Source organism: Neofelis nebulosa, chromosome 4 (assembly GCF_028018385.1).
Source record: "Neofelis nebulosa isolate mNeoNeb1 chromosome 4, mNeoNeb1.pri, whole genome shotgun sequence".
Lineage (NCBI taxonomy): Eukaryota > Metazoa > Chordata > Mammalia > Carnivora > Felidae > Neofelis > Neofelis nebulosa.
Window position 1 is genome coordinate 48099678 of NC_080785.1, and position 23774 is coordinate 48123451.

A 23774-nucleotide genomic window follows, 5' to 3' on the forward strand; every position below is an offset into this window, starting at 1 on the left:
CATATACACAAAGTACACAGAACTGTGTCTGCTATATAGTAAATTACACAGGTGGCAGTTACTGTTCTTTGAAGCTGTCATTCTTGAAGTTTAACATCTGTCTTCTTCAATATCATTCACTCATTCATTCTTACAAACGTGGACGGAGCACCTACCACATAACCGACGCTGCTCCAAGTTCTGGGATACAGTGCTAAAGACAGAAAATGCCACTGCGCTTCTGAAGCTTATTTTCTCCCTCCTCATGGGGGGCGGGCAGAAAATACACAATGTCAAGTACTAATGAATGCTATGATTTGAATAAAAGAGGGTGAGGTGAAGGAACGTGTGGCCAGGAAGTCGTCTCTCAGGCCTGAACAGCATAAAGGAGCTACCCATGTAAAGAGGTGGGGGCAGAATGTTCTAGGCAGAGGGGACAGCAAATGCAAAGGCCCTGAGGCAGAAATGAGCTTGGCATGTCTGAGGACCAGAAAAGCCATTGTGGCAGGAACACAGTAATCAAGGAGGAAGAATGGTCCAAGATGAGGTCAGAGGGGTGGCAGGAGACACATCACGTAGGCGCTTGAAGCCAGGGCAAAGCTCAAGTTTTACCGTGAAAGTTATAGGAAGTCAGTTTAGGTGAGGTGGGGAGTCATAGATCATGACCTGGATTATATTTGAAATCCAGAGTGACTGCTGTGTGGAGACTGCCAGAGAGGTATTAATATCACCACCCCTATTTTAGGCACTGGGAAGGTACTAATGTTATCATCCCTCATTTCCAGATGTGGAAATCATGGCATAGAGGGATTAAATAACTTTCCGCAATGCATACGGTTAGACATGGGGGGGCTGGGGTGAGAACCCAAGTAGCCTGACCCGAGACCTTTGCACCCCTGACCACTATGCTACACTGCTTCTCAGATGGGTACAATGGCCCCAGGAAAGTGAGGGCAAACATCCTATTCTAGGAGGCCCTGGCCTGGTGAGCAAAGTGAGCCCTCAATAAATGTTTGATGAATGAATGAATGAATGAATGAATGAATGAATAAATCATGTGAAAACACTTGTAAATTGAGAAATGCTATGTAAATATTCTTAATGTTAATCTTTTGGATTAGAGGAGTTCCATTTATCTCAAATTTCTTCTAATGCTTATCAGATTTTCCTGGGAAAAGGAAAAGGACAGAGGTAGGACATTTACTTCATGCCTCAGTCCCTTTAACTAGGGGCAAACAGCAGCTTGACCAACCTGGTCTGGGGCAAATGTGAGGAGAGATCTGGGCTAAGAAAAATCTGGTGGTTGGCACCCTGTTATGACCTCCAGAAACTTTAAGAATGTTCCAGTATTGAGGTGCCTGGGTGGCTCAGTCAGTTAAGCATCCGATTCTTTCCTGCTCAGGTCATGATCTCACAGTCACGAGATGGAGCCCGGAGTCAGGCTCGGTGCTGGGCACGGAGCTGGTTTGAGGTTCTCTCTCTCCTTCCTCCTCTGCCCCTCCCCCATTTGCACACCACGCATTCTCTGTCTCCTCCACCCCGCAAAAAAGAAAACAAAAAGAATGTTCCAGTCTACCCAAGGTATTACTTTTCCCTCCTATCTTCTTTCTTATCTATTTCATTTACTTATGAAATAGCAAATGAAGACGTTCAAGCATTTTACTCATACAGGTGAGGAAACATTTAAAATATGTTATGAGTGGCCTTGAGAAAGGTGTGATATGCATAATGTTTTGCGATGATGGTTCTCTTTGGAGTAATTTCTTTGGGTAGGTCTACTGCAGTTCCAGCAGGAAGGCCATGTGGAACTCTCCCCTATAAAATCCTGAACCTTGAGTGATTCTTGCTCTGTCTCACACAGTAAGGGGGGGGGGGGGGGTTAGACCACTGGCAGACTAGGCTTAGAAGGAACTCCTAACCAAACCCTAACATGGTAGCTAGGTGGACCCTGGTGCCCTTTCCAGCGTATCCCTGGGGCTTTCTCACACGTTCACAACGGAGTAAATCCCTTTCGAATGATCTCCCATTTTTCTCAATAACAAGTAACACTTTTTTAAACTACAGTTAACCGTGTTCTTGCCTATATTTATAGCTTAGCTGTTCTTCACAAGTAACGGTGATGCAGGTGTTCCGATGAACCTCATGTTACAGGAGAGGAAACCGAGGCTTTAAAAAAAAAAGAGGCAAGCTCTGAACTCCGGGGAAGCCCAGATCTTAGGAGATGGTTACGTGTTTCATCTGTGGGATCATCACCCGGGTGCTGGTATCATGCCCATTGTTTTGATGTGTACACTGGGCTGGGGGGAAGGCATCTGACCGGTCACACAGGCAGGGAACTCAAATCTGGCTGTCACCCAAGGCCATCTCTCTTCTAGTGTCGCACTTCTGGGGCCCAGGTGGCTTCTTCTCGTCCCGCGGGGTTGGGTGCCGGTGGTGGGAAGGGCGTGTCTTACTGTCATGTCGTACACAAGCCCTCACCTCTCTGGGGGCCGAGGAAGGCGGTCTCGCTGTCTCTCTAACTCCTTCGCGAACTTCCCGTGGGTGGCAGGGGCGCGCGGCCGCCGGGGCCTGGGCCCCGCTTTGTCTCACCCCACCTGAGGAGCCGGCGCCAGGCCGCGCCTCGGCGCCGCCCCACCTCGGTCCGCAGGGGCGGCAGCAGCGCCAGCTCTAGGCTCCAGCCGGCGACCACACGGTAACCCGAGCCCACGGCCGCCTCCATCTTACATTTGGGGACCATTATTTTTTTCCCCGTCCTTACAAACCGTTAAAGGAGCGCCATCCTCGCCCGTTCCCCGCACCTCCCACCCCAACTCCTCTGCCCGCCGCATCCCCTTCCTAAACTGCCAGCGCCAAGATCCCAAGTGGGCGCAGGATACAAAGTCGAAGATCTGGACATCACAGTTCCAGGTCCCGGTCCCTGCTAGCACAGGACCCGATGGGGTGGGGGAGGGGGGATTCCTCCCGTCTGGCAAAACCGGGGGCCTTCGCCGGGGCCGCAGCCGCCGCCTCCGCCGGACGGAACCAGCTCGGGCCCCGCACACCTCGCTGGAAGCTCATAGAGGAGCAATGGACGCACAGGAGGAGAGGGGGATAGGCGTGCCCGCGAGCGTGTGTGTGTGTGTGTGTGTGTGTGTGTGTGCCCGCGCGCGCGCACGCGCGTGTGCGTTTTCTAAGATCCGAGGTGTAATTCCGCAAAGAAGGTCCTGGAGATGGGGCATCGCTAGTGTGGACAGAGGCTTTGTGTCCAAACCCGCGGCGCAGGGGATAGCACGGGGGCGGGGGAATCTCCCGGGCGGGGACGAGTGGAGGAGTTGCGTCTGCGCATCGGGAGGGGGACGGGATTCCTCGCCCCGACGGGACGCCCGGCTGTAGGAAGCTCGGGACTCCGGGCCCTGCGGGACGGTCCGCGCTCCCCGGCCCGGGCGGGCGAGCGGCGGGGACCCTAGCCAGAAGCTCCCAGCCGAGCACAGCGCGCGGGCCGCAGGGTCGCGTCCTCGAAACAGCCCGCCCCAGCCCGGCTTCCCGGTCCTAAGGGCGCCCCTGCCCGCCGCTCCCCGCCCCCCCGCCCCCCCCCCGCCCCCACCAACGCTGACACGGCCGAGCCGGGCGGGTTACGCCCCCACCCCGCGCCCACAGCCTCCCGGGCGTGCGGGAGCTCGGGCGCAGGGAGGCGGCCGCGCGTCCACTCCCGCGCGCTGCAGCCGTCCCTCCCCCCCGGCACTCACAAAATTGTCCCCGCAGCCGTTGTCCGGACACAGCACGTAGAAGGAGACGCCGGGGTCGGCGTAGAAATCCATCCTGCGCTCGGTCTCTTCGGTGGCGATGAGCTCGAAGGGCGTGTTGGAGCACCATTTCTCCGCAACGTCAGCCAGCTGCTGGAAATCCATCCTGGCCCGCCGCGCCCGCCGCTCGCTCAGCCTCCTCGCGCGCCGCCCGCCTCCCGCTCCCTCCGCCGCCCGCCCGCCCTCCTCTCTCCTCGGGCGCCCTCCTCCCGGGCGGGCAGCGCGCGGCTCCGCGGGCTCTCGGGCAGGCGGCGGGGCCGGGCGGCGCGGCTCCCTCCGGTCCCGGGGCTCCTCCCGGCGGGGACTGTTTACATGCTGTGTGTACGGGGTGGGCGGCGGCCTGGACGGCGCGCCGCCGCGCCCGGCTCCGCCCCGCCCCGCCTTCCCGCCCGCCCCTCTCGGCCGGCGCGGCTTGCGGCGGGCGGGGCGGGGCGGGGCGGGGCGGGGCGGACTCCTCGGTACGCCCCCACCACTTTTTTTTCTTTTTTCTTTTTTTACAAGCCAACGCGGAGCATCCCGGAGTCCTCCGGAGCCCGGCACCGCCCCCTACCCGTGACGTCATGCGCCCCAGCCAACCAGCGGAGTCAGACGCCAGCCCGGTGACGTCACAGCGCGGGCCCGAAATCCGCGGCTCGGCCGTGTACAGTGAAGTGGGGAGGGCCTGTAGTCCCCGCCTGCGTTTATCCGGAGTTGGAAGGCCTTGTCGGGAAAAGTATTTTCCCGAAAGCGGTTTAAGCGCAGAGGACGCCCACAGAATTGCAGATAACTTGTACCTTGTCTGAGGCTAGCGATGGAGGAGCTGAGAGAATCCAAGGGAAACGGAGCTTTTCTTGTTCAGAAATCCAAGCTCTGTCCCCTTATTGATGTAAGGAGAAAAAAAAAATGTTTGTCCTAAATACATTTACCAGACACTGCTATGAGTATCCATTTGATAGGAAGAGGACAGGTTTTGGGTGGGGTTTTTTTGTTTTTTGGTTTTTTTGGGGGTTTTTTTTGCGTTCACATAAAGCTGAGTATTTCTTAGAAATAAGCCTCATAAGACTAGCTTGAATATTATTCAGCCTCAATTCATATTGCATAACATAAAATGACCAACTACTAGTTTGGAGTGGAGAAAGTACGTTTTAAAACAAGCATACGCAGCCCAACGATTGCACCTGTTGAATGCTCCCTGACTGCCAGGAATGGGGCAGGCATTGCTGGATTGCAAAAAATGCGTCAGAAGGGCCCTCGCCCAGAGGAATTGAATGACGACTAGCAGAGACACGTTGAATAGCATTCATTCTACAAATGTTCAATCAGCTTTTGTCTTTAAAGTTGGTCCTCTGAACCAGACACAGTGCTAGCCCTAGGGATATAAATAAGAATAATGTGTTGTTCCACCCTCAAAGGGCTGGCAGACCAGCTAAGGGAAGCTCATGACACCATCATCCCTCTGAATACACCCTTACCCAACAGAATAAGTGTGATTCTGGAAAATTGTTCTCTGGCATAGTTCTGGGATAGGGATTCTTTTTCCCTTGACTTCCCTTACTGAATCAGAGCTGTATTCCCATACAAAAAGTAGAAACTCCACTTAATCTTTCGGTAAGGGAAGAGGTCAGGATGGTGACGGGCCCAAAGGCATCCCGGGCACTGATCTTTTTCCTGATGGGAGTTGTCTTAACCTTGAAGTTAATGCTCCTGTGTAACAACCTCCTGACTTCAGAATTTCCCAATTCCTTTAAAACATTTTGGTTTAGTGACCTTTGATGGAGCATCTATTGGGTACCAGACACACAAGGCCCAGTTTTTGCCCTCAAGGAATTTGCAGACTGTAAACTAGGCAGGCGATTCCCAAGCTCCATGCCTACTTCGTATACTCACACCTTCTCCCAGTGATTCACTCACTTGCTGTGAGGGATTTTACAGATGTAATTAAGATTTCCAATCAATTGACCTTAAGATAGGGAGATTGCCCTTGCTGGGCCTGGTTTAATCAGGTGACACTTTAAAAAGGACTAGGCTTTTCCCAGAGAGAGAGTCAAAGCATGAGATAGATTCATCATCAGGGAGATTCTCCACTAAGTGACCTTGGAGATGGAAGGGGCCATCTGGCAAGGACCACACAGCGGAGTCTAGGAGCTGAGAGCAACCCCCGGCCAGCAGACAGAAAGGAAATGAGACTTCAGTCTGAACTGAATTCTGCCCATGTCCTCCATGAGTTTGAAAGCGGATTTTCTGCAGAGCCTCCAGGCGAGAAGTCAGCCCTGACCGACGCCATGATGTCAGCCTTGAGAGACCCTGAACAGAGAACTCAGTTAAGTAGTGGCTGTGTAGGAACTTCTCATTTATAGAACTGGGAGCTAATAAATGGGTGTTTTCTTAAGTTGCTAAGTTTGTTCTAGTCTGCTGTGTAGCAGTAGAAAACTAATATACAAGACAATGGAGGAGACACGCATATGAATAAAAACATTCAGTATGCTCTTGTAAATGTTACAAAATGTTGCTTTCTTTCTTTCTTTCTTTCTTTTTAATATGGGAAGCTCAAGATAGAGCAAACTTCTGGTTCTACCATTTAAAACATTATATGCATTAGTGTGGAAGTTCCAAAAATGAAAAGCTTCCTTAAATTTGAGACTAAACTATATAAAATACATAGCTTTTCTTGGAAAGCAGGGAGTTTAGAAAATACATGTGTTTTTAAATCCATCTGTGGAGTCGGCTCTAAGTGACGGATGACCATAGTTAAAAACATATTTATGTAACAAATACTTTTTGTCAGAAGATGAAAAATTCTCACTATGAAAAGTAGAATTCCGGGTATAAAATAATTGCTTAATGAATTGAATACTGTTGGTTTCCTTAGAAAGACATTGAGTTGGGATGCCTGGCTGTCTTAGTAGAGCATGTGACTCTCTATCTTGGGGTCGTGAGTTTGAGCCCCACATTAAGTGTAGAGATTAGGGGCGCCTGGGTGGCTCAGTCGGTTGGGCGTCCGACTTCGGCTCAGGTCATGATCTTGCCGTCCGTGAGTTTGAGCCCCGCATCGGGCTCTGTGCTGACAGCATGGAGCCTGCTCAGGATTCTCTCTCTCTCTCTCTCTCTCTCTCTCTCTCTGCCCTTCCCCTGCTTGTTCTCTCTCTCTCTCTCTCAGAGTTTCTCAAAATAAAAATTAAAAAAAAAATTAAAAAATAAGTGTAGAGATTATTTTAAAAAGGAAAGGAGGAAGGAAGGAAGGAAGGAAGGAAGGAAGGAAGGAAGGAGGGAAGGAAGGCATTGAGTTAAAAAGCAGAAACTTTGGAATTCTGGGTTGATTCCCACCTCTGGGATTTTAAGTTTTATGGACATTTGCAACTTACTTAATTGCCTGGAGCCTCAATGTTTTCTCCTGAAAAATGGGGACAATAGTGAGACGAATTATGTAAAGTCCTTGTCCCAGAACTTGGTACACAGTATATGCCATGATCACTCTTAATCTGCTTCTGGGAGATGATTTGTAGGAAGATCAGCAGATGAATTTTAAAAGTAAAATTCAGGAGTGACATGAGGGTGGGAGGCTGGTTAGTACTGGTCACAGATGAAGGAAAACCTCATTTTTCCCAAGCACTTAGAGCAGAGTTTCTCAATAGCAGCACTATTGATATTGGGATCTGGGTAATTCTGTCTTGTGGGGAGTTGGCCGTGAGTGTCGTAGGGTCTTTAGCAACATCACTGGCCTCTACCCCACTAGATGCCAGCAGCCTCCTCCCCCCCACCCCCGCCCGAGTCCCCTTAGCCTGTGACAAACGAAATTGTCTCCAGATGTCACCAAATGTTCCCTGGAGAGCAAGCCTACCCCTTTTTGAGAACTACAGATCTAGAGAGAAAAATCTTCCACAAGTTCTGCTTCGGCCATTCTTATTAACTAATGGAAGGGGTATGCGAATAACGCAATGGGAATTAATTCTGGAAAGTACGTCTACACAACTCGCTCGAACCTTGGCTTTCCTAATGCAACTGGGAAGGTCAGTTGCTTAGACAGAAAGATAATACATCACTCTGCCTCTCTCCCATTTAGACAGAGTCCGGTGAGGCATCCTGTGTAGGGCTGTGTTCAGGCTCCACATACAGGACAGTGGTCTTTCCAGAACTGCAGCCAGGTCTTTTGTGGAGCCTGAGGGTGAAGAAACATTAGGGCCTCCTGAAGCCCCTTTCTTGTTCTGCCCCTGGAAGCAGAAGGAAAATGAAAACATCTCCATTGGTGGGCAGAGAGTTGTGTAGTCTTTGTTGTGTGTAGAGAAATGTCTCTCTCTCTCTTTTAAAAAAAATTTTTTTTTATGTTTATTTTTTAGAGAGAGAGAGAGAGAGCAGGGGAAGTGCAGAGAGAGAGGGAGACACAGAATCCGGAGCAGGCTCCAGGCTCTGAGCTGTCAGCACAGAGCTGGATGTGGGGCTCGAACCCACGAAACAGTGAGATCATGACCTGAGCCGAAGTCGGATGCCCAGCGGACTGACCCACTCAGGCACCCCTGTTTCTCTTTTTTATACGAATCTAGACTTGGATCTCTCTGAACCACTGTTTGTCTTTGGGAGACATGCGTTGGTGACAAGAGAAGGCGTATTCAAACCCCATGGTGGCTGGGACGTCTCAGGAGCCCAATTTGGAATTGCTGAGCTATTCTCCCGCTCAAACCGACTCTTCCACCCCCCGCCCCCCCCCCCCCCCCCCCCCCCCGTTCTAAGTCCTCTGTGGCTTTTAGGAGTAAGACTGACACTAACACGTAATTTTACCTTTTAGTTACTCCCCCATTGTAAGTCCATTCAAGGAGCCCTCCCTCCCCTCTGGCAAATCTGCTTCAGATTCTGTGGTTATGTGGTAGGAGTCGGGCAGAAAGGGGAGCGAGTGGGGCTGGTTCCACATTCACCCTTTGAGCCCATGGCAGTCACATGGTATCTCGAGGCACAGTAGACCCCGAGGTCCAGGAGGTGGTGGCTGGTAGAGATGTGTGTGATATGTCACAGCGGTGATGGCAGAGGTAAACAGAGCCTGGGATCTGGAGAAGCAACACCCAAGAGGGCGACATGGGAGGGATGAGCGCTACCCCCTCTCCTTCCTAAGACACTTAAGAAAGGGGACACCTTGGGGTGCCTGGGTGGCTCAGTCGGTTAAGTGTCTGACTTCGGCTCAGGTCATGATCTCACGGTTCGTGGGTTTGAGCCCCGCATCGGGCTCTGTGCTGACAGCTCAGAGCCTGGAGCCCGCTTCAGATTCTGTGTCTCCCTCTCTCTCCATCCCTCCCCCATCATGCTCTGTCTCTCTCTCTCTCTGTGTGTCAAAAATAAATAAACATTTAAAAAAATTAAAAAATAAATTAATTAAAGTTCGAGGAAGCTCTGGGTTACAGAGTTTGGGTGCATTTGTCTTCAAAACATGTCTATCTGGTCCAACGCACCTGAAATATTTTCCTTTTTATATACATCAAAGAAACCGAAATAGTTTGAGGTTATTTTAAGTTCTTTATTCAAACACTTCAAAATTCTATATAGTTCAATCATTCCCCTCCTTGCCCTGACTTTCATCTAAAATAGTTTCTCATAGGGGCACCTGGGTGGCTCAGTTGGTTAGGCGTCTGACTTAAGCTTGGGTCATGATTTCATGATCCGTGAGTTCGAGCCCCACATCGGGCTTTGTGCCGACAGCTCAGAACCTGGAGCCTGCTTCGGATTCTGTGTCTCCCTCTCTCTCTGCCCCTCTCACACTCATGCTCTGTCTCTTTCTCTCAAAAATAAATAAACATTAAAAAAAATTAAAAAAATAAAATAGTTTCTCATACTTTCTATTTCTTCTTTTTTTCCATGGAAAACATTTTTTAATGTTTCTATTTATTTTTAAGAGAGAGAGAGACGGGGCGCCTGGGTGGCTCTGTCGGTTAAGCATCCAACTTCGGCTCAGGTCATGATCTCACAGTTCGTGAGTTCGAGCCCCGCATCGGGCTCTGTGCTGATAGCTCAGAGCCTGGAGCCTGCTTTGGATTCTGTGTCTCCCTCTCTCTCTGCCCCTCCCCTGCGCATGCTCTGTCTCTCTCTGTCTCAAAAATAAATAAACATTAAAAAAAATTAAAAAAAAAAAAAGAGAGAGAGAGAGACGGAGCACGAGTGGGGGAGGGCTCGTGCATGAGCAGAAGCCACCCAGGCACACCTCATACTCCCTATTTCTAAGTAAAACACATACAACTTCCTTTCAGCAACATCTCACTGGTGCTGTCGAGAGAGAAACACACAGACTTTAAGGTGGCAAAATGGCATTTTCCTCTTTTCAATTTCTGATAAAGATTATAGTTCTGCCTCTATTTTATTTGTCTGTTGAGGCTTGTTAGGACCCCGTTGAAGTGGCTCATCCTCTAGAGAGGGGTCCTGAGAGCATTACTCCAGAACTCCTACAAGGGTGTGGATTCCCTCTGGGAAGGGGCGTGTATCCAGGTAATTTGCTAAACCAGAAGCCGCTGTCATGCTAGCAGCAGATGGATCTCTTATGAGATACAACAATCCATGACCCATGATCGGGATGACATCACAGAGTGTGCTGTGTCCCAGCCTTGCCTGGGAGAGCGTGCACGTCCTCAGTTACAATGCCAGGAAAGTAGCTGTTAGATCACAGCCAAGATTCGTGATGCGGTGGAAAGGTTTGGGCGATTTCACTTCCTCAGACACCGCTATTTCATCTGTAAAATGAATGTAGAATAGATGAGTCCACCTCCGAATATCTATAACCGTGTTTCATTACTTCAGAAAGAGTCAAGGTCTGTTCTTTTGTTTGGGGGCTCCAAACCAGGTGGAGAAGTGGGTTTTAGCAGTCTTACTCAATGGTCTGCTGTTCATCAATAACAGAAGCTCATTCACGCTAGCTTAGGCAAAAGAATAAAATGGCAGGAGAATGTCTGTAAAAATCCCGAGTATCTCGCAGAACCCAAGGGCAAGAGTAGAGCGCCTGATAACCAGGAACTGGAAAACTACCAGGAACTATTCATTTCTCTCTCCCTCCTTCCCTCCTCCCTCCTCCTCCCTCCTCCTTCGGTCTGCCTTCTCCCTTCCCTCCTCCTCCCTCCCTCTCCCTCTTCCCTTCCCCCTCCCTGCCTCCACCTCATTCTCTCTCTCTGGCCAGATGGCTTTCCCCCTCTGACTTTGCACATCTGTTCCCTTCTCTTTAAATGCCCACTTTCGGGGCGCCTGGGTGGCGCAGTCGGTTGGGCGTCCGACTTCAGCCAGGTCACGATCTCGCGGTCTGTGAGTTCGAGCCCCGCGTCAGGCTCTGGGCTGACGGCTCGGAGCCTGGAGCCTGTTTCCGATTCTGTGTCTCTCTCTCTCTCTCTCTCTCTCTCTCTCTCTCTGCCCCTCCCCCGTTCATGCTCTGTCTCTCTCTGTCCCAAAAAAAAAAAAAAAATAAAATAAAAATAAATGTCCACTTTCTCTCTAGTTAGATGTGGATGAGAATTGCTTTCCATGATGGCAGCCTCTGCTCATCGTTTTCCATAACCCCCATTTCACCTGAAAGGGAGTCATTCATTCATCTCTGAATGCCAACTCCAATCTGATTGCTTCACCTCAGGTCAGGTGTCCATTCACGGCACAGGGTCATCAATTACAAGCATAGCTGGCACATAAAGATGGAGATACCCTCAATGAAAGGTGGTTATTGAGCTGGCAAGATACCCCCCCAATGATCTATTTCAACGGTCAGGGTAATTTTTCTATACAGACAAGTGCGAGGAACAACCGCTATAAGAAAGAACTTGACAAGAATAACAAGCATCGGCAAAGACGTGGAGAAAAGGGGCGGGGACTTTTGGTGGGAATGTAAATTGGTGCCGCCACCGTGGAAAGCAGTACGGAGGTTCCTTAAAAAATGAAAGATGGAACCACCGTATGATCCAGCAATTCCACTTCGGGATATTTATTGGAAAGGAAAAAGCCCCACTAACTTGAAAAGCTTCTGCACCTCCACGTTCTTTGCAACATTATTTATAATAGCCAAGACATGAAAGGAACCTACGTGTCCCCTGACGGATGAATAGACAAAGAAGACACGGTATATTATTCAGCCACAAAAAAGAAGAAAATCTTGCCATTCGTGACGACATGCATGGGCCTTGAGAGCATTACGCTAAGTGAAATAAGTCAGACAGAAAACGACAAATTCCAGTATGATCTTGGTTATGTGTGGGATCAACCTCCTTCCCCAAAACTGAACTCGTAGACAGAGAGTACAGATTGGTGGCTGCCAGAGGCAGGGGGTAGAGGAATGAACAAAATGGGTGAAGGCGATCAGAAGTACAAACTTTCTGTCTTAAGATAAGTAAGTCCTGGAGATGTAATGTAGAGCATGGTGATTGCAGTTAATAATATTCTACTGTACATTTGAAAGCTGTTAAGAGACTAGATTTTTTTTAAGTTTCTTCATTTATTTTGAGAAAGAGAGAAAGAAAAAGCATGAGTGGGGGAGGGGCAGAGAGCGAGGGGAGAGAGAGAGAGAGAGAGAGGGAGAGAGAGAGAGAGAATCCCAAGCAGGCTCTGTACTGTCAGCACAGAGCACGACCGGGGCTTGAACTTACAAACTATGAGATCATGACCTGAGCTGAAGTGGGATGCTCACCCCACTGAGCCACCCAGGCACCACACGAGAGTAGATCTTTTTTCTTTTCTTTTTTTTTTTTTTTAATTTTTTTTTTCAAAAACGTTTTTTATTTATTTTTTTGGGACAGAGAGAGACAGAGCATGAACGGGGGAGGGGCAGAGAGAGAGGGAGACACAGAATTGGAAACAGGCTCCAGGCTCCGAGCCATCAGCCCAGAGCCCGACGCGGGGCTCGAACTCACGGACCGCGAGATCGTGACCTGGCTGAAGTCGGCCGCTTAACCGACTGCGCCACCCAGGCGCCCCGAGAGTAGATCTTAAAAGTTCTCATCACACACACACACACACACACACACACACAAAGGTAACTGTGTGTGGTGATTGATGTTAACTAGACTTACTGTGGTGATCATTTTGCCATGTATCCAAATATTAAATCATTATGTTTTACACCTGAAACGAACATAATGTGATACATCAATTATACTTCAATAATAAAAAAAGGAAAAAAGAACTTCCCGATTATAAGGCTCTTAGATAAATGAACATGATTCAAAAGTCTTCTTGGAAGGGGGTGGATTCATAGAGTACAGGAGACTGACCGTGAGTCGTAATAACACTATTTTAAAAAAGACAATGGAAGTGTAGCCCAAAGTATAACACATAAATAGTTCTAGGGTCTTGTGTATACATTTGGCAATGAAGTTACTGATATATCAATACGTGGATCTGGTGGTATTTCTTTTCTGAACTCAATTAGAATAAGCAGATGGACCGATTTCCAACAGCAGCACCAAGGCTAATGTGTCCTGATTCTCCCTCTTAGAAGAAAGGCCATCTGATGGAATACCCATGCAGAATGACAACGTGTGTGACATTGACATTCTCATGTCTGGTCATAGCTTTTACAGTCTTTAAGCTTATATTATATATATATATATAATTTTTTTTTTTTTTTTTTTTAATTTTTTTTTCAACGTTTTTTATTTATTTTTGGGACAGAGAGAGACAGAGCATGAACGGGGGAGGGGCAGAGAGAGAGGGAGACACAGAATCCGAAACAGGCTCCAGGCTCTGAGCCGTCAGCCCAGAGCCTGACGCGGGGCTCGAACTCACGGACCGCGAGATCGTGACCTGGCTGAAGTCGGATGCTTAACCGACTGCGCCACCCAGGCGCCCCTATATTATATATATATAAAGAAATCTATCTGGACATTGCATGGAAACGGAATCATATAATTTGTGGCCTTTTGCATATGGCTTTTTTCAGTTAGCACAGCGTTATTGTCCACGTTGGAGCCTGTATAAGTATTACATTACTTTTTATGGCTGAATAATATTCCATAGTATAGATATACCACATTTTTAAAAGTTTGTTTATTTGTTTTGAGGGAGAGGAAGAGAGGGACAGAGAGAGAGAGAGAGAGAGAGAGGGAGGGAGGGAGAGAGAGAATCCCAAGCAGGCTCCGTGTTGTCAGCACAGAGCCCGATGCGGGGCTCGATCTTATGAACTGTGAGATCGTGACTGGAGGCGAAATCAAGAGTCTGATGCCCACCGACTGAGCCACCTAGATAGACCACATTCTGTTTATCCATTCACAGCTGCTGAACATTTGGGTGGTTTCCACCTCTTGGCTGCAGGGAAGAGGGCTGTTGTGAATATTCGTGTGAGCTCTTGTTTGAACACCTGTTTTCAATTCTTTGGGGTGTATACCTGGGTAGGAGTAGACTTGTTGGGTCACTTGGTAATTCTGTGTTCAACTTATTAAGGAACTGCCAACTTGTTTTCCACAGTGACTGCCCCGTTCTACATTCTCACCAGCAATGTATAAGGGTTCCAATTCCTCCACATCCTTGACAACCCTTAATTCCACACCTCCTCCCTTTTTTTTTTCCAGTATCGTTACCCCAGTGAGTATGAAGAGGTATTTCACTGTGGCTTTGATTTGCATTGCCCTGCTAATTGGTTTCTTAGGTTTTTGATTGCCCAGAAAAGATTGTTTGCTCTCAGAGGCATGCATTGTTTTCTTAGGGTTTAACATTCTCAGGGCTGAGAATACAGTAGGTGATTAATCATTACCCGTTGACAAACCTTTCATTCAGCAAACATTTACGCGGAGACTCTGAGCTCTGTGCATGGGCTCAGCACCAATCAAAAAGAGTTATATTTAGCTTCAGAAGGTCAGCAGATCAGAGCACATGGATACATTCTAAAGACTCTGTGAAAACAGGCCCAGAAGCTGGAAAATTCACACCTCAACAAGAAGCAGCGATGGCAGCTTTAGAAGCTCTTTAATCCATTGCACTGTGGTACCAAAAGGTGGCTGAACATCAATGACAGTCAAAACAGGTATCTGCTGCTGTTTTCATCTCTTTTCATTTTTAATCCAATGTGTCTTGGCAGAAGACCCTTAAGGCAGATGGGAGCCCACTTCCCAGAAGTGTTTGGTAGGTAAGTGTATAAGCTGAACACGCCAGGGTGATACGACTTCTGCTGTAATTGAAGGGTCAGGTGCTCTCATTCATGAGACTTCTAATTCTGAGCGGTTACTACGTGTAAGGTACTGTCCCATGCAATTGATCAATAGCCGGGAATGTAATGCACAGCTTCCAGGTGTCATCTCAGTCTTACAAAGAGCTCTTTCCCCCGCCTCCGCACTGGCTGCGCCTCGGTTTGCATCTGAGCTCTGCAAGTGACCAGCTATGAGATTTAGCCTCTGTGAGTATCAATTTCCTTCCCTATAAAGATGGGGGGGGGGGGGGCGGGAAATGCCCGCCTCTTAGAGTTGTTTCCAGGAGCAGCTAAGATAACCTGGCTAACTTACTACAGTGGCTGGTACATGAAGAGAAGCCAGTACGTGTTAGTTCCCTCTGCCTTCACTACAAGCAGGGGATATTATAGGTAGGATTCCTCTTAGTTTGTAGATGGGGAAAGTGAGGCATGAGCCTCACAGTGAATGAGAAGTCATCATCTTTTGGAGCATCTTCCCAGCCCACAACCACCTCCAACTGCCTGAGGACTGAGCTCTGAACCGAGGTGATGGATCTCCCGTCAGGTTCGTACCACTGGCCGCTGCCCCTCCAGTCACTGTTGACTGAATTGAGGGAGACAGACAATGGAGCTAAAGGAGGCCATTTAGATTCCTGTGCAAGAATTCGGAATCGAGACCAAGAGACTGAAAGTTGGAATCTGTGTGTGGCTACACCTGTCGCATAACTTGGGCTCTAGATGCCGCCATATTCTGGCATATGGATGGGGAAGTGGAGAAAGCTGATCCTTGAAGAGAGAAGAGGGAAGTAGATATGCAGAGAGAAGGAGAATGGGAGCTGAGAAAGGACCCTGATGAATTTCCAGTTTCCATCTCTAGTCCTTTCTGAGCCCAGCTCACATTTCCCCCCTTGGATTCCACGAGACACCCACCTGCAGGCTTAGAACGAACTCCCTCATGTTGCTCCTTAAAGTTTGGTGGGCAAGTTCTGCGTGGGCCACGAACTCAAATGCACACGCGATTGAACTTTATTTCCCTGTAGCACAATTAAATTTTGAGCCCTCGTTCTGCCTGATGGCAGAAAAGCAATCCAGTAAGCTCCAGATAAACTTAGGCATTTCAGCATTGTCCAGGATTTTAGGTTTCACTCAATTCAGGATATCCTCATACACTTCTGTCTCTCCATACTGTCACCTTCAGACATCTTGGGCACTCTGGCTTCAGGGGAGGCATTCAGTCAGTCCCATCCCCCTAGAGAGAGGTGTAACTGAGGCGTGATGAATTCCATTGATCCCTTCTCACCATGTCCTGCCAGGCCACCCTCCACCCACCGTCTTCTGCATGACTGCTCTTTGGCTGCTGACAGACATTATTGTGCCCCTTTTAGGAACTCACCAGGATCTGAATCTTTTTATATCTTTTTATTTCATTTATTTATTTAAAAAAATTTTAATGTTTATTTTTGAGACAGAGAGAGACAGAGCATGAGCAGGGAAGGGGCAGAGAGAGAGGGAGACACAGAATCTGAAGCAGGCTTCAGGCCCTGAGCTGTCAGCACAGAGCCCGATGCGGGGCTCGAACTCCCGGACCATGAGATCATGACCTGAGCTGAAGTCGGACGCTTAACCGACTGAGCCACCCAGGCGCCCCTCAACTACTACATTAAAAAAAATTTTTTTTAATGTTTTTATTTATTTTTGAGACAGAGAGAGAGAGCATGAGCAGGGGAGGGGCAGAGAATGAGGGAGACACAGAATCTGAAGCAGGCTCCAGGCTCTGAGCTGTCAGCACAGAGCCTGACGCGGGGCTCGAACTCACGGACTGTGAGATCATGACCCGAGCCAAAGTCAGACGCTCAACTGACTCAGCCACCCAGGCGTCCCAATATATCTTTTTATCTTAATAAAATGATTTTGACTAAAGTCTGGATGATCTTTAATCTGCGGGAAATAGAGCCATCCAATTATTCTTCTAATTTCTAATATCCTGTTGACTGCACAGACTTTTTGTTCTGGTCTTTTTAGGGGACAGCCTTTTGAAACTTGAAATACTTTTTTTTTTTCCTCTCATAAATCCTGGCTGTTAAAAATCAAAAGTGTTGGATTTCAAGACTATTGTTTCTACTGGAAATACCAAAGAATCTAACTTGGAACTAATTTGAGTTTCAAGAACCCAATCTGGAACTGAAATCCCTTTGGCTGAGACATAGCATAGCTATGACTTGACTGGGAAGGGCCCAGGAAATGCACATTTCTTCATACTGCATAGAGTGTGAGTCGATTTCTTGTCGGTTGTGGGGTGAAAACCATGGTCTCCCAAGAATGTTTTCTCTCCTTCCACCCTACCTGCCCCTTACAGTTTCCAGGATTATCTCCTCTGTAATGGGCAGCCTGCCTTCCACAATCATGTCAACCGGGGCATGGATGCTGGGAAGGCAGATGGAAAGGCTATGCCACAGTTAGACCTCTATTCATAAGACCAAGTGGAACACAATGCCCGTCCCCCTGAAGCTGAACTATTTTGGAAGGAGAGGAGGGGAATATGGCATTCTATCAAGCATACTTTGCCATATTCCCAACTTGGGTTTCAGACTGTCTTTATACCCTGCCCATGGAGAGTCTTGCTAGTAAGTTCCATCCTCTCATAGAGAGCAACTGGGTTGAGGTGGGGGGGGGGGGGTCCACTAAAGACATTCCAACCTTCACTAAGAGAACAATTTCAACAAGAAACCTAGAGGGGGGAGCGTCTGAGATTTGACTGCAGCAAATTGGAGACCAGACAAAATATTCAAAATATAACTAGTTATCCAGAATAGTCAATGAAAATCAGTTCTGGAAGGGAGATACATTAACTAGCTTTAAATGCAAAGCATTTGTCGGTGGCATAAAGTGAGTTAGGATCATAGGGTTTTTTTTTTTTTGTTTTTTTTTTTCCAACGTTTTTTATTTATTTTTGGGACAGAGAGAGACAGAGCATGAACGGGGGAGGGGCAGAGAGAGAGGGAGACACAGAACCGGAAACAGGCTCCAGGCTCCGAGCCATCAGCCCAGAGCCTGACGCGGGGCTCGAACTCACGGACCGCGAGATCGTGACCTGGCTGAAGTCGGACGCTTAACCGACTGCGCCACCCAGGCGCCCCAAGGATCATAGGGTTTTTAAAGGAGGTGTTCCATTGTTTTATTTCTAGAGCAAAGGGTACAGAAAAGGAAGTTTAATGAATTTTAGTGATTCAACAGAAATGCAACACAATTATCAGGTGAAAAAGTAACGAACACATGTACACGTATGTATCCAGCTATGTAACAAAAACAGACATACATGTACATATGTGTGAAGGTGTATCTAGACATATATAAGAAGGAAACACATAAATACTGGTCTCTTCCATTCATGTATGTATGTATTTATATTTTAGAGTAAGTGTGAGCAGGGAAGGGAGAGAGGGAGAGAGAGGGGGAGAGAGAGACAGAGGGACAGAGAGACAGAGAGACAGAGAGAGAATCTTAAGCAGGCTCCATGCTCAGCACAGAGACTGATGCGGGGCTCGATCCCATGACCTGGGATCATGACCTGAGCTGAAATCAAGAGTTGGACGTCAACCGACTGAGCCACCCAGGCACCCGAATAGTGGTCACTTCTACGTAATGGTATCACGAGGAGCTTATATGTTTTCTTCCTAATACTTTTATACACATCTTCAATTTTTGATTATTCTTATAAAGAGAAAATGATTACATCATACTTTTGAAAGGCTAGAACAAGGCTTCCAAATCTCATAAGATAAGATGAGAGGAAAAAAACCTAAAAGCTCTCCTGCCACATTGTCTAGAAATGCTTGCTACAATACAGCAAAATTGTTTTAAATACATGAATGCACTGGCAAGAGAGACAGGAAGGCCCAAGCACGTCAGCAACAAAGAGGAAAGTGAGTGATGGGGTATGCTGGTGGAGTTAGGCCTGGGATCCCTGAATAAAGAAGTTTTTAAAGGGCTGTGTTTTACCGGAAGAGTAGATTCGAAAAAACATGGATCTAAAAAACATGCACAGAGAGACAGACAGGTATTTGTGTGCTTTGGCTCGAGTGCGAAAAATGTCCCCACTTTTCTTTCTGAGAAAGAAAATCTCCACATTTGTTTCCACCCCAAACTTGGAGGATCAAATTTGCAGGTGATCCAGGATACACGATGATAAATGCCCAAAAAGGTAATAGAGGTATGGTGATCTCTCTGCAAAACAGCTCTTGAAGGATATACCCAAAACCCAGGCCACAGGGGCTTCTCATGAAAAAACAGTCTCCTGTGAAGATGAGCTCACAAACGATGAAAGGGAACATCCTCCATGAGTCAGCAGAAACACTAAATAATATATTACATATATTTTCTAAATAAATAACATATATATCTATATATATATATCTATATATATATATCTATATATATATATATATATATAGATATATATATATATCTATCCTAGATCCATTAATTTAAAAATAGGCTCTCAGAGGGGCGCCTGGGTGGCTCAGTTGGTTAAGGAGCGGACTTTGGCTCAGGTCATGATCTCACGGTCCATGGGTCCAAGCCCCGTGTAGGGCTCTGTGCTGACAGCTCAGAGCCTGGAGCCTGCTTCAGATTCTGTGTCTCCCTCTCTCTCTGCCCCTTCCCCGCTCATGCTCTCTCTCTCTCAAAAAATAAATAAACATTAAACAATTTTAATTTAAAATGGATCATACATAAAAATATAAAACTCTTAGAAGAAAACACAGGAGTAAATCTTCATGATCTTAGACAATGGCTCCTTAGATACAGTAACAAAAGCACAAGCCATAAAAGAACAATTTGATGTATTGGACTTCATCAAAATTAAAAAAAAATTTGTGCCTCAAATGATATCATCAAAAAGTAAAATGACAACGCATTTAAAAGTGAGAAATATTTAAAAGTCATATATCTGAAAAGGGACTTGTATCCAGAATATATAAAGAACTCTTACAACTCAATAATATGAAAATAAATGACTGAAAAGTTGGGCAAAGGATACGAACAGAGGTTTCCCTTTCGAAGATGTACAAATGGCCAATAAGCACTTGATAAGGTACTCAACACCATCAGTCATTAGGGAAATGCACATCAAAGCCACAAGTTACCGCTTCGCACCCACTACATTGTCTATAATAATTTTTTATTTAAAAAAAAAAATTTTTTTTAACGTTTATTTATTTTTGAGACAGAGAGACAGAGCATGAATGGGGGAGGGGCGGAGAGAGACAGAGGGAGACACAGAATCCGAAACAGGCTCCAGGCTCTGAGCTGTCAGCACAGAGCCCGACGCGGGGCTCGAACTCACGAACCGCGAGATCATGACCTGAGCCGAAGTCGGACGCCCAACCGACTGAGCCACCCAGGCGCCCCTATAATAATTTTTTAAAAAGCCAGACAATAACAAGTGCTGGTGAGGAGGCGGAGAAATTGGAAGCCTCACACACTGGTGGATTAAAAAACCAAAACGGTGTGACCAGTTTAGGAAACAGCTTGGCAGCTCCTTGAAATGTTAAACACGGAGTTACCATAGGACCAAACAGTTCTGCTCCCGGGTACATTTCCAAGGGAAACGAAAACGTATGTGCCTCACGAAAACTGCTACATGAATACTCGTAGCAGCATTATTCACAACAGCCACAAAGTGGAAACAATTCAAATGCTCACCAACTGCTGAATGGGTAAATAAAATCTATATCCATACACCAGAGTACTTGTCAGCAATAAAGCAGAACGAAATACTGATATACACTACAATATGGATGGACCTCAAAAACATGCTCAGTGAAAGAAGCCAGTCATAAAAGACCACAAAGTGTATGATCCCATTCATATGAAAGGTCCAAAATAGGAAAATGCAGGGAGACAGAAAACAGATTACTGGCTGCCCAGGGTTGAAGGAGGGTGGAATGGGGAGTGACTGCTTACTGGGTACAGCGTTTCTTTTTGGGATGATGCAAATGTTCTAACGTTAGACTACGGTGGGGACTGCCCAGCTTTGTCAATATAATAAAAACCACTGACTTGTACACTTTAAACGGGTAAACTTTATGGTGCGTAAATTTTATCCAATGCAATTGCGTTTTGAAAAATTAAATCAGACGACATCAAATGCAGTGTGGTATTCTGGATCGGATCGAGGAATAGAAAAGAGGCATTAGTGCGGAAAAAAACTGGTCAAAATCTGAATAACGTTTGTACTGTAGTTAATGTGTTGTACTAAGGCAATTGTACTAATGTTAGTTTCTTCACAAATGCTCACGGTTTGGTGCGATGCTAACATTAGGGAGGACGAGTGAAGGTAATACAGGAACTCTGGATTATCGTTGCATCTTTTCCGCAAATCTGAAATGACTCCAAAATCAAAGTAAGAAACCACCATGGCAAACCTTTAGTGCACCTGACGCAGTGAGTCAGAGAAAAAGGGAGGAAGAGAGAGAGGGGGCACAAATAAATAACTACAACTGACACACGGGATATAAACTACAAAATGGCGGAGATGTAACCATGATACTAAGAACAATTACGTACCAGTGCTGTGCAAGGTAGGTTCCTTCACGGTCACCCTATCAGGTCTCGGGGCTCAGGATGAATTTCATAATGCGACACAGATCGAGATCAGGAACAGGCTCTGTTGGGGGGGGCAGAAGAGGAGACAAGATAGGGTCAGAATGAAGGGTCAGCCAGAAGAGACAAGATGGTGGTCTTGACAAGATGGTGGACAAGATACGTGGTTCACTGTCCTCCTATCACTGTAGGGAGTCGTGTCAGGACCTGGGTGATGAGCTTGTCGATGGGAGGCAAACAGACTGCTTGGCAGACTGATGTTTATAGCAGTTGCTGAGGAAACTAGTTGCCAGCACCTGGAGACCAGGGCGGCAGGTGCTGTGGGGACCCAAGGGAAGGGAGCTCCTGGTCCTGTGGGAAGCCGAATATGGGTGCTACCCCTTCCTCTAGGAGACGGTGGGGCCAGTGCTGGCCAGCTTCTTGTCCACGCTACCCAGAGTCAGCTCTCAGGGTCACCTGTGCACACCTCTACTTGACATTCGGAACCAGTTAATCCACAACATACACGAAATGCGGTTTAAAAAATATGTATATAACTTAATAAAACTACTCAAGAAGAAATATAAGTTTGGTTACATTTACACCTTGAATCAGGAGTTTTATTTTATTTTTTTTTTAATTTTTTTTTTTTAACGTTTATTTATTTTTCAGACAGAGAGAGACACAGCATGAACGGGAGAGGGGCAGAGAGAGAGGGAAACACAGAATCGGAAGCAGGCTCCAGGCTCTGAGCCATCAGCCCAGAGCCCGACGCGGGGCTCGAACCCGCGGACCGCGAGATCGTGACCTGAGCCGAAGTCGGACGCTTAACCGACTGAGCCACCCAGGCGCCCCAAATCAGGAGTTTTAAAATCCACCCTCCTCCCTCAAAAATAAAATAAAGTAAAACAAGCCATTAAGCTCAGAAGATTTTACCAGTCAGACCCAAACTTCAAAGAACATGTCATCGTTATCTTAAACAAACTGTTCCAAAAAATATTAAAATGAGGGAACACTGCCCACTTCATTCTATGAAGTAAAAATAATTCTGATGGCAAAATTAGATAAGGGCAGGATGAGAAACTAATTATTAAAGGCTAATCTTACTTTGAAACGGAGATGCAAAAATCCTAAATAAAACATTAGTCAACTGAATCCAGAAATGTCTATCAAAAATATATCATTACGGGGGCACCAGGGTGGCTCAGTCGGTTAAGCATCCAACTCTTGATTTCTGCTCAGGTCATGATCTCACAGTCCGTGGGTTCAAGCCCTGCATCGGCCTCTGAGCTAACAGTGCAGAGCCTGCTTGGGATTCTCTCTCCCCCTCTCTCTGCCCCTCCCCTCCTCTCTCTCTCTCTCTCTCTCTCTCTCTCTCTCTGTCTCTCAAAAATAAATAAATAAATATTTTTTACAAAATACATCGTTACCAAGTTGGATTTATCCTAGGAATGCACAGAGGGTTCAAATTAGAAAGCCTATTGGTGAGACTTACATATTCACTGGTTAAGGGAGAAAACCATATGATTATCTCAATAAACGTAGAAAACACTTTAATAATATGCAACATTGTTTCATTATTAATACTCATAGCAAACTACAAAAAAAGCACAACTTCCTTACTCTGGTAAATGGTAGCTACCAAAATCATAGCGATTTTCAAAATTATACAGCAAAAATCTTGTATAATTGTGAAATGTTAAAAGTACTCCCTTCGTGATCAGGAACCAGTTCTACTGCCCCTTCTATTCAACACAGTACTGGAGTGTTTCACTAGCATGATAAGACAAGAAAAAGAAATAAAAGTTATAAAGAATGGAAAGGAAAAAAACTAAAAAGTAAAAAGAAGATACAAACTACTAGAAATAAGGGTTTATTGAGGTTGCAGAATGTAAAAAATATGTAAAATCAGCAACATTACTATTCACCAGCAACAAAAGTTATAAAATGTGATTTTTAAGAGACGTATTTTTCAATGGCAGCAATAAAATATAAGGTCCTAGGAATAAATATAATAAGAGATGTACAAGGCTTTTATAAATAAAAATACAAAACTTTATTGAAGGACATAGTAGAATAGCTAAATAGATGAAAATATAAACCATATTTATTGATGGGAAGATACAGTTTTATAATAACAGTAACAATTTTTTTTTAATGTTTATTTATTTTTGAGACAGAGAGAGACAGAGCATGAATGGGGGAGGGTCAGAGAGAGAGAGAGACAGAGAATCCGAAGCAGGCTCCAGGCTGTGAGCTGTCAGCAGAGATCCTGACGCGGGGCTCAAACTCACGGACCGTGAGGTCATGACCTGAGCTGAAGTCGGACGCCCAACCGACTGAGCCAC

The 23774-nt window shown here is 46.5% G+C and overlaps 2 protein-coding genes across 3 annotated transcripts in view; both read right to left on the bottom strand.

Annotated features, from left to right (window-relative positions):
• Window positions 1–4126, bottom strand: part of MTURN (maturin, neural progenitor differentiation regulator homolog) — a 29624-nt gene extending 25498 nt beyond the window's left edge. The window contains exon 1 of the mRNA XM_058724712.1: window positions 3705–4126. Within this exon, the coding sequence (XP_058580695.1) occupies window positions 3705–3866 (162 nt within the window). The 5' untranslated portion in view covers window positions 3867–4126. The remainder of the gene's footprint in view (window positions 1–3704) is intronic.
• A 6196-nt stretch (window positions 4127–10322) lies between these two features.
• The window catches only part of PLEKHA8 (pleckstrin homology domain containing A8), a 94214-nt gene continuing 80762 nt past the window's right edge, over window positions 10323–23774 (bottom strand). Inside the window, exons 13-14 of one of the 2 annotated variants that reach the window (XR_009260363.1) lie at window positions 21412–21511; window positions 10323–10444 (exon numbers count right to left, since the gene is read on the bottom strand). Coding sequence is in view for 1 of the 2 variants with exons in the window: in XM_058724716.1 (XP_058580699.1) it covers window positions 21450–21511 (62 nt within the window). In the remaining variant the exon portion in view is untranslated. The remainder of the gene's footprint in view (window positions 10445–21411; window positions 21512–23774) is intronic. The other variant, XM_058724716.1, reaches the window with a different exon arrangement.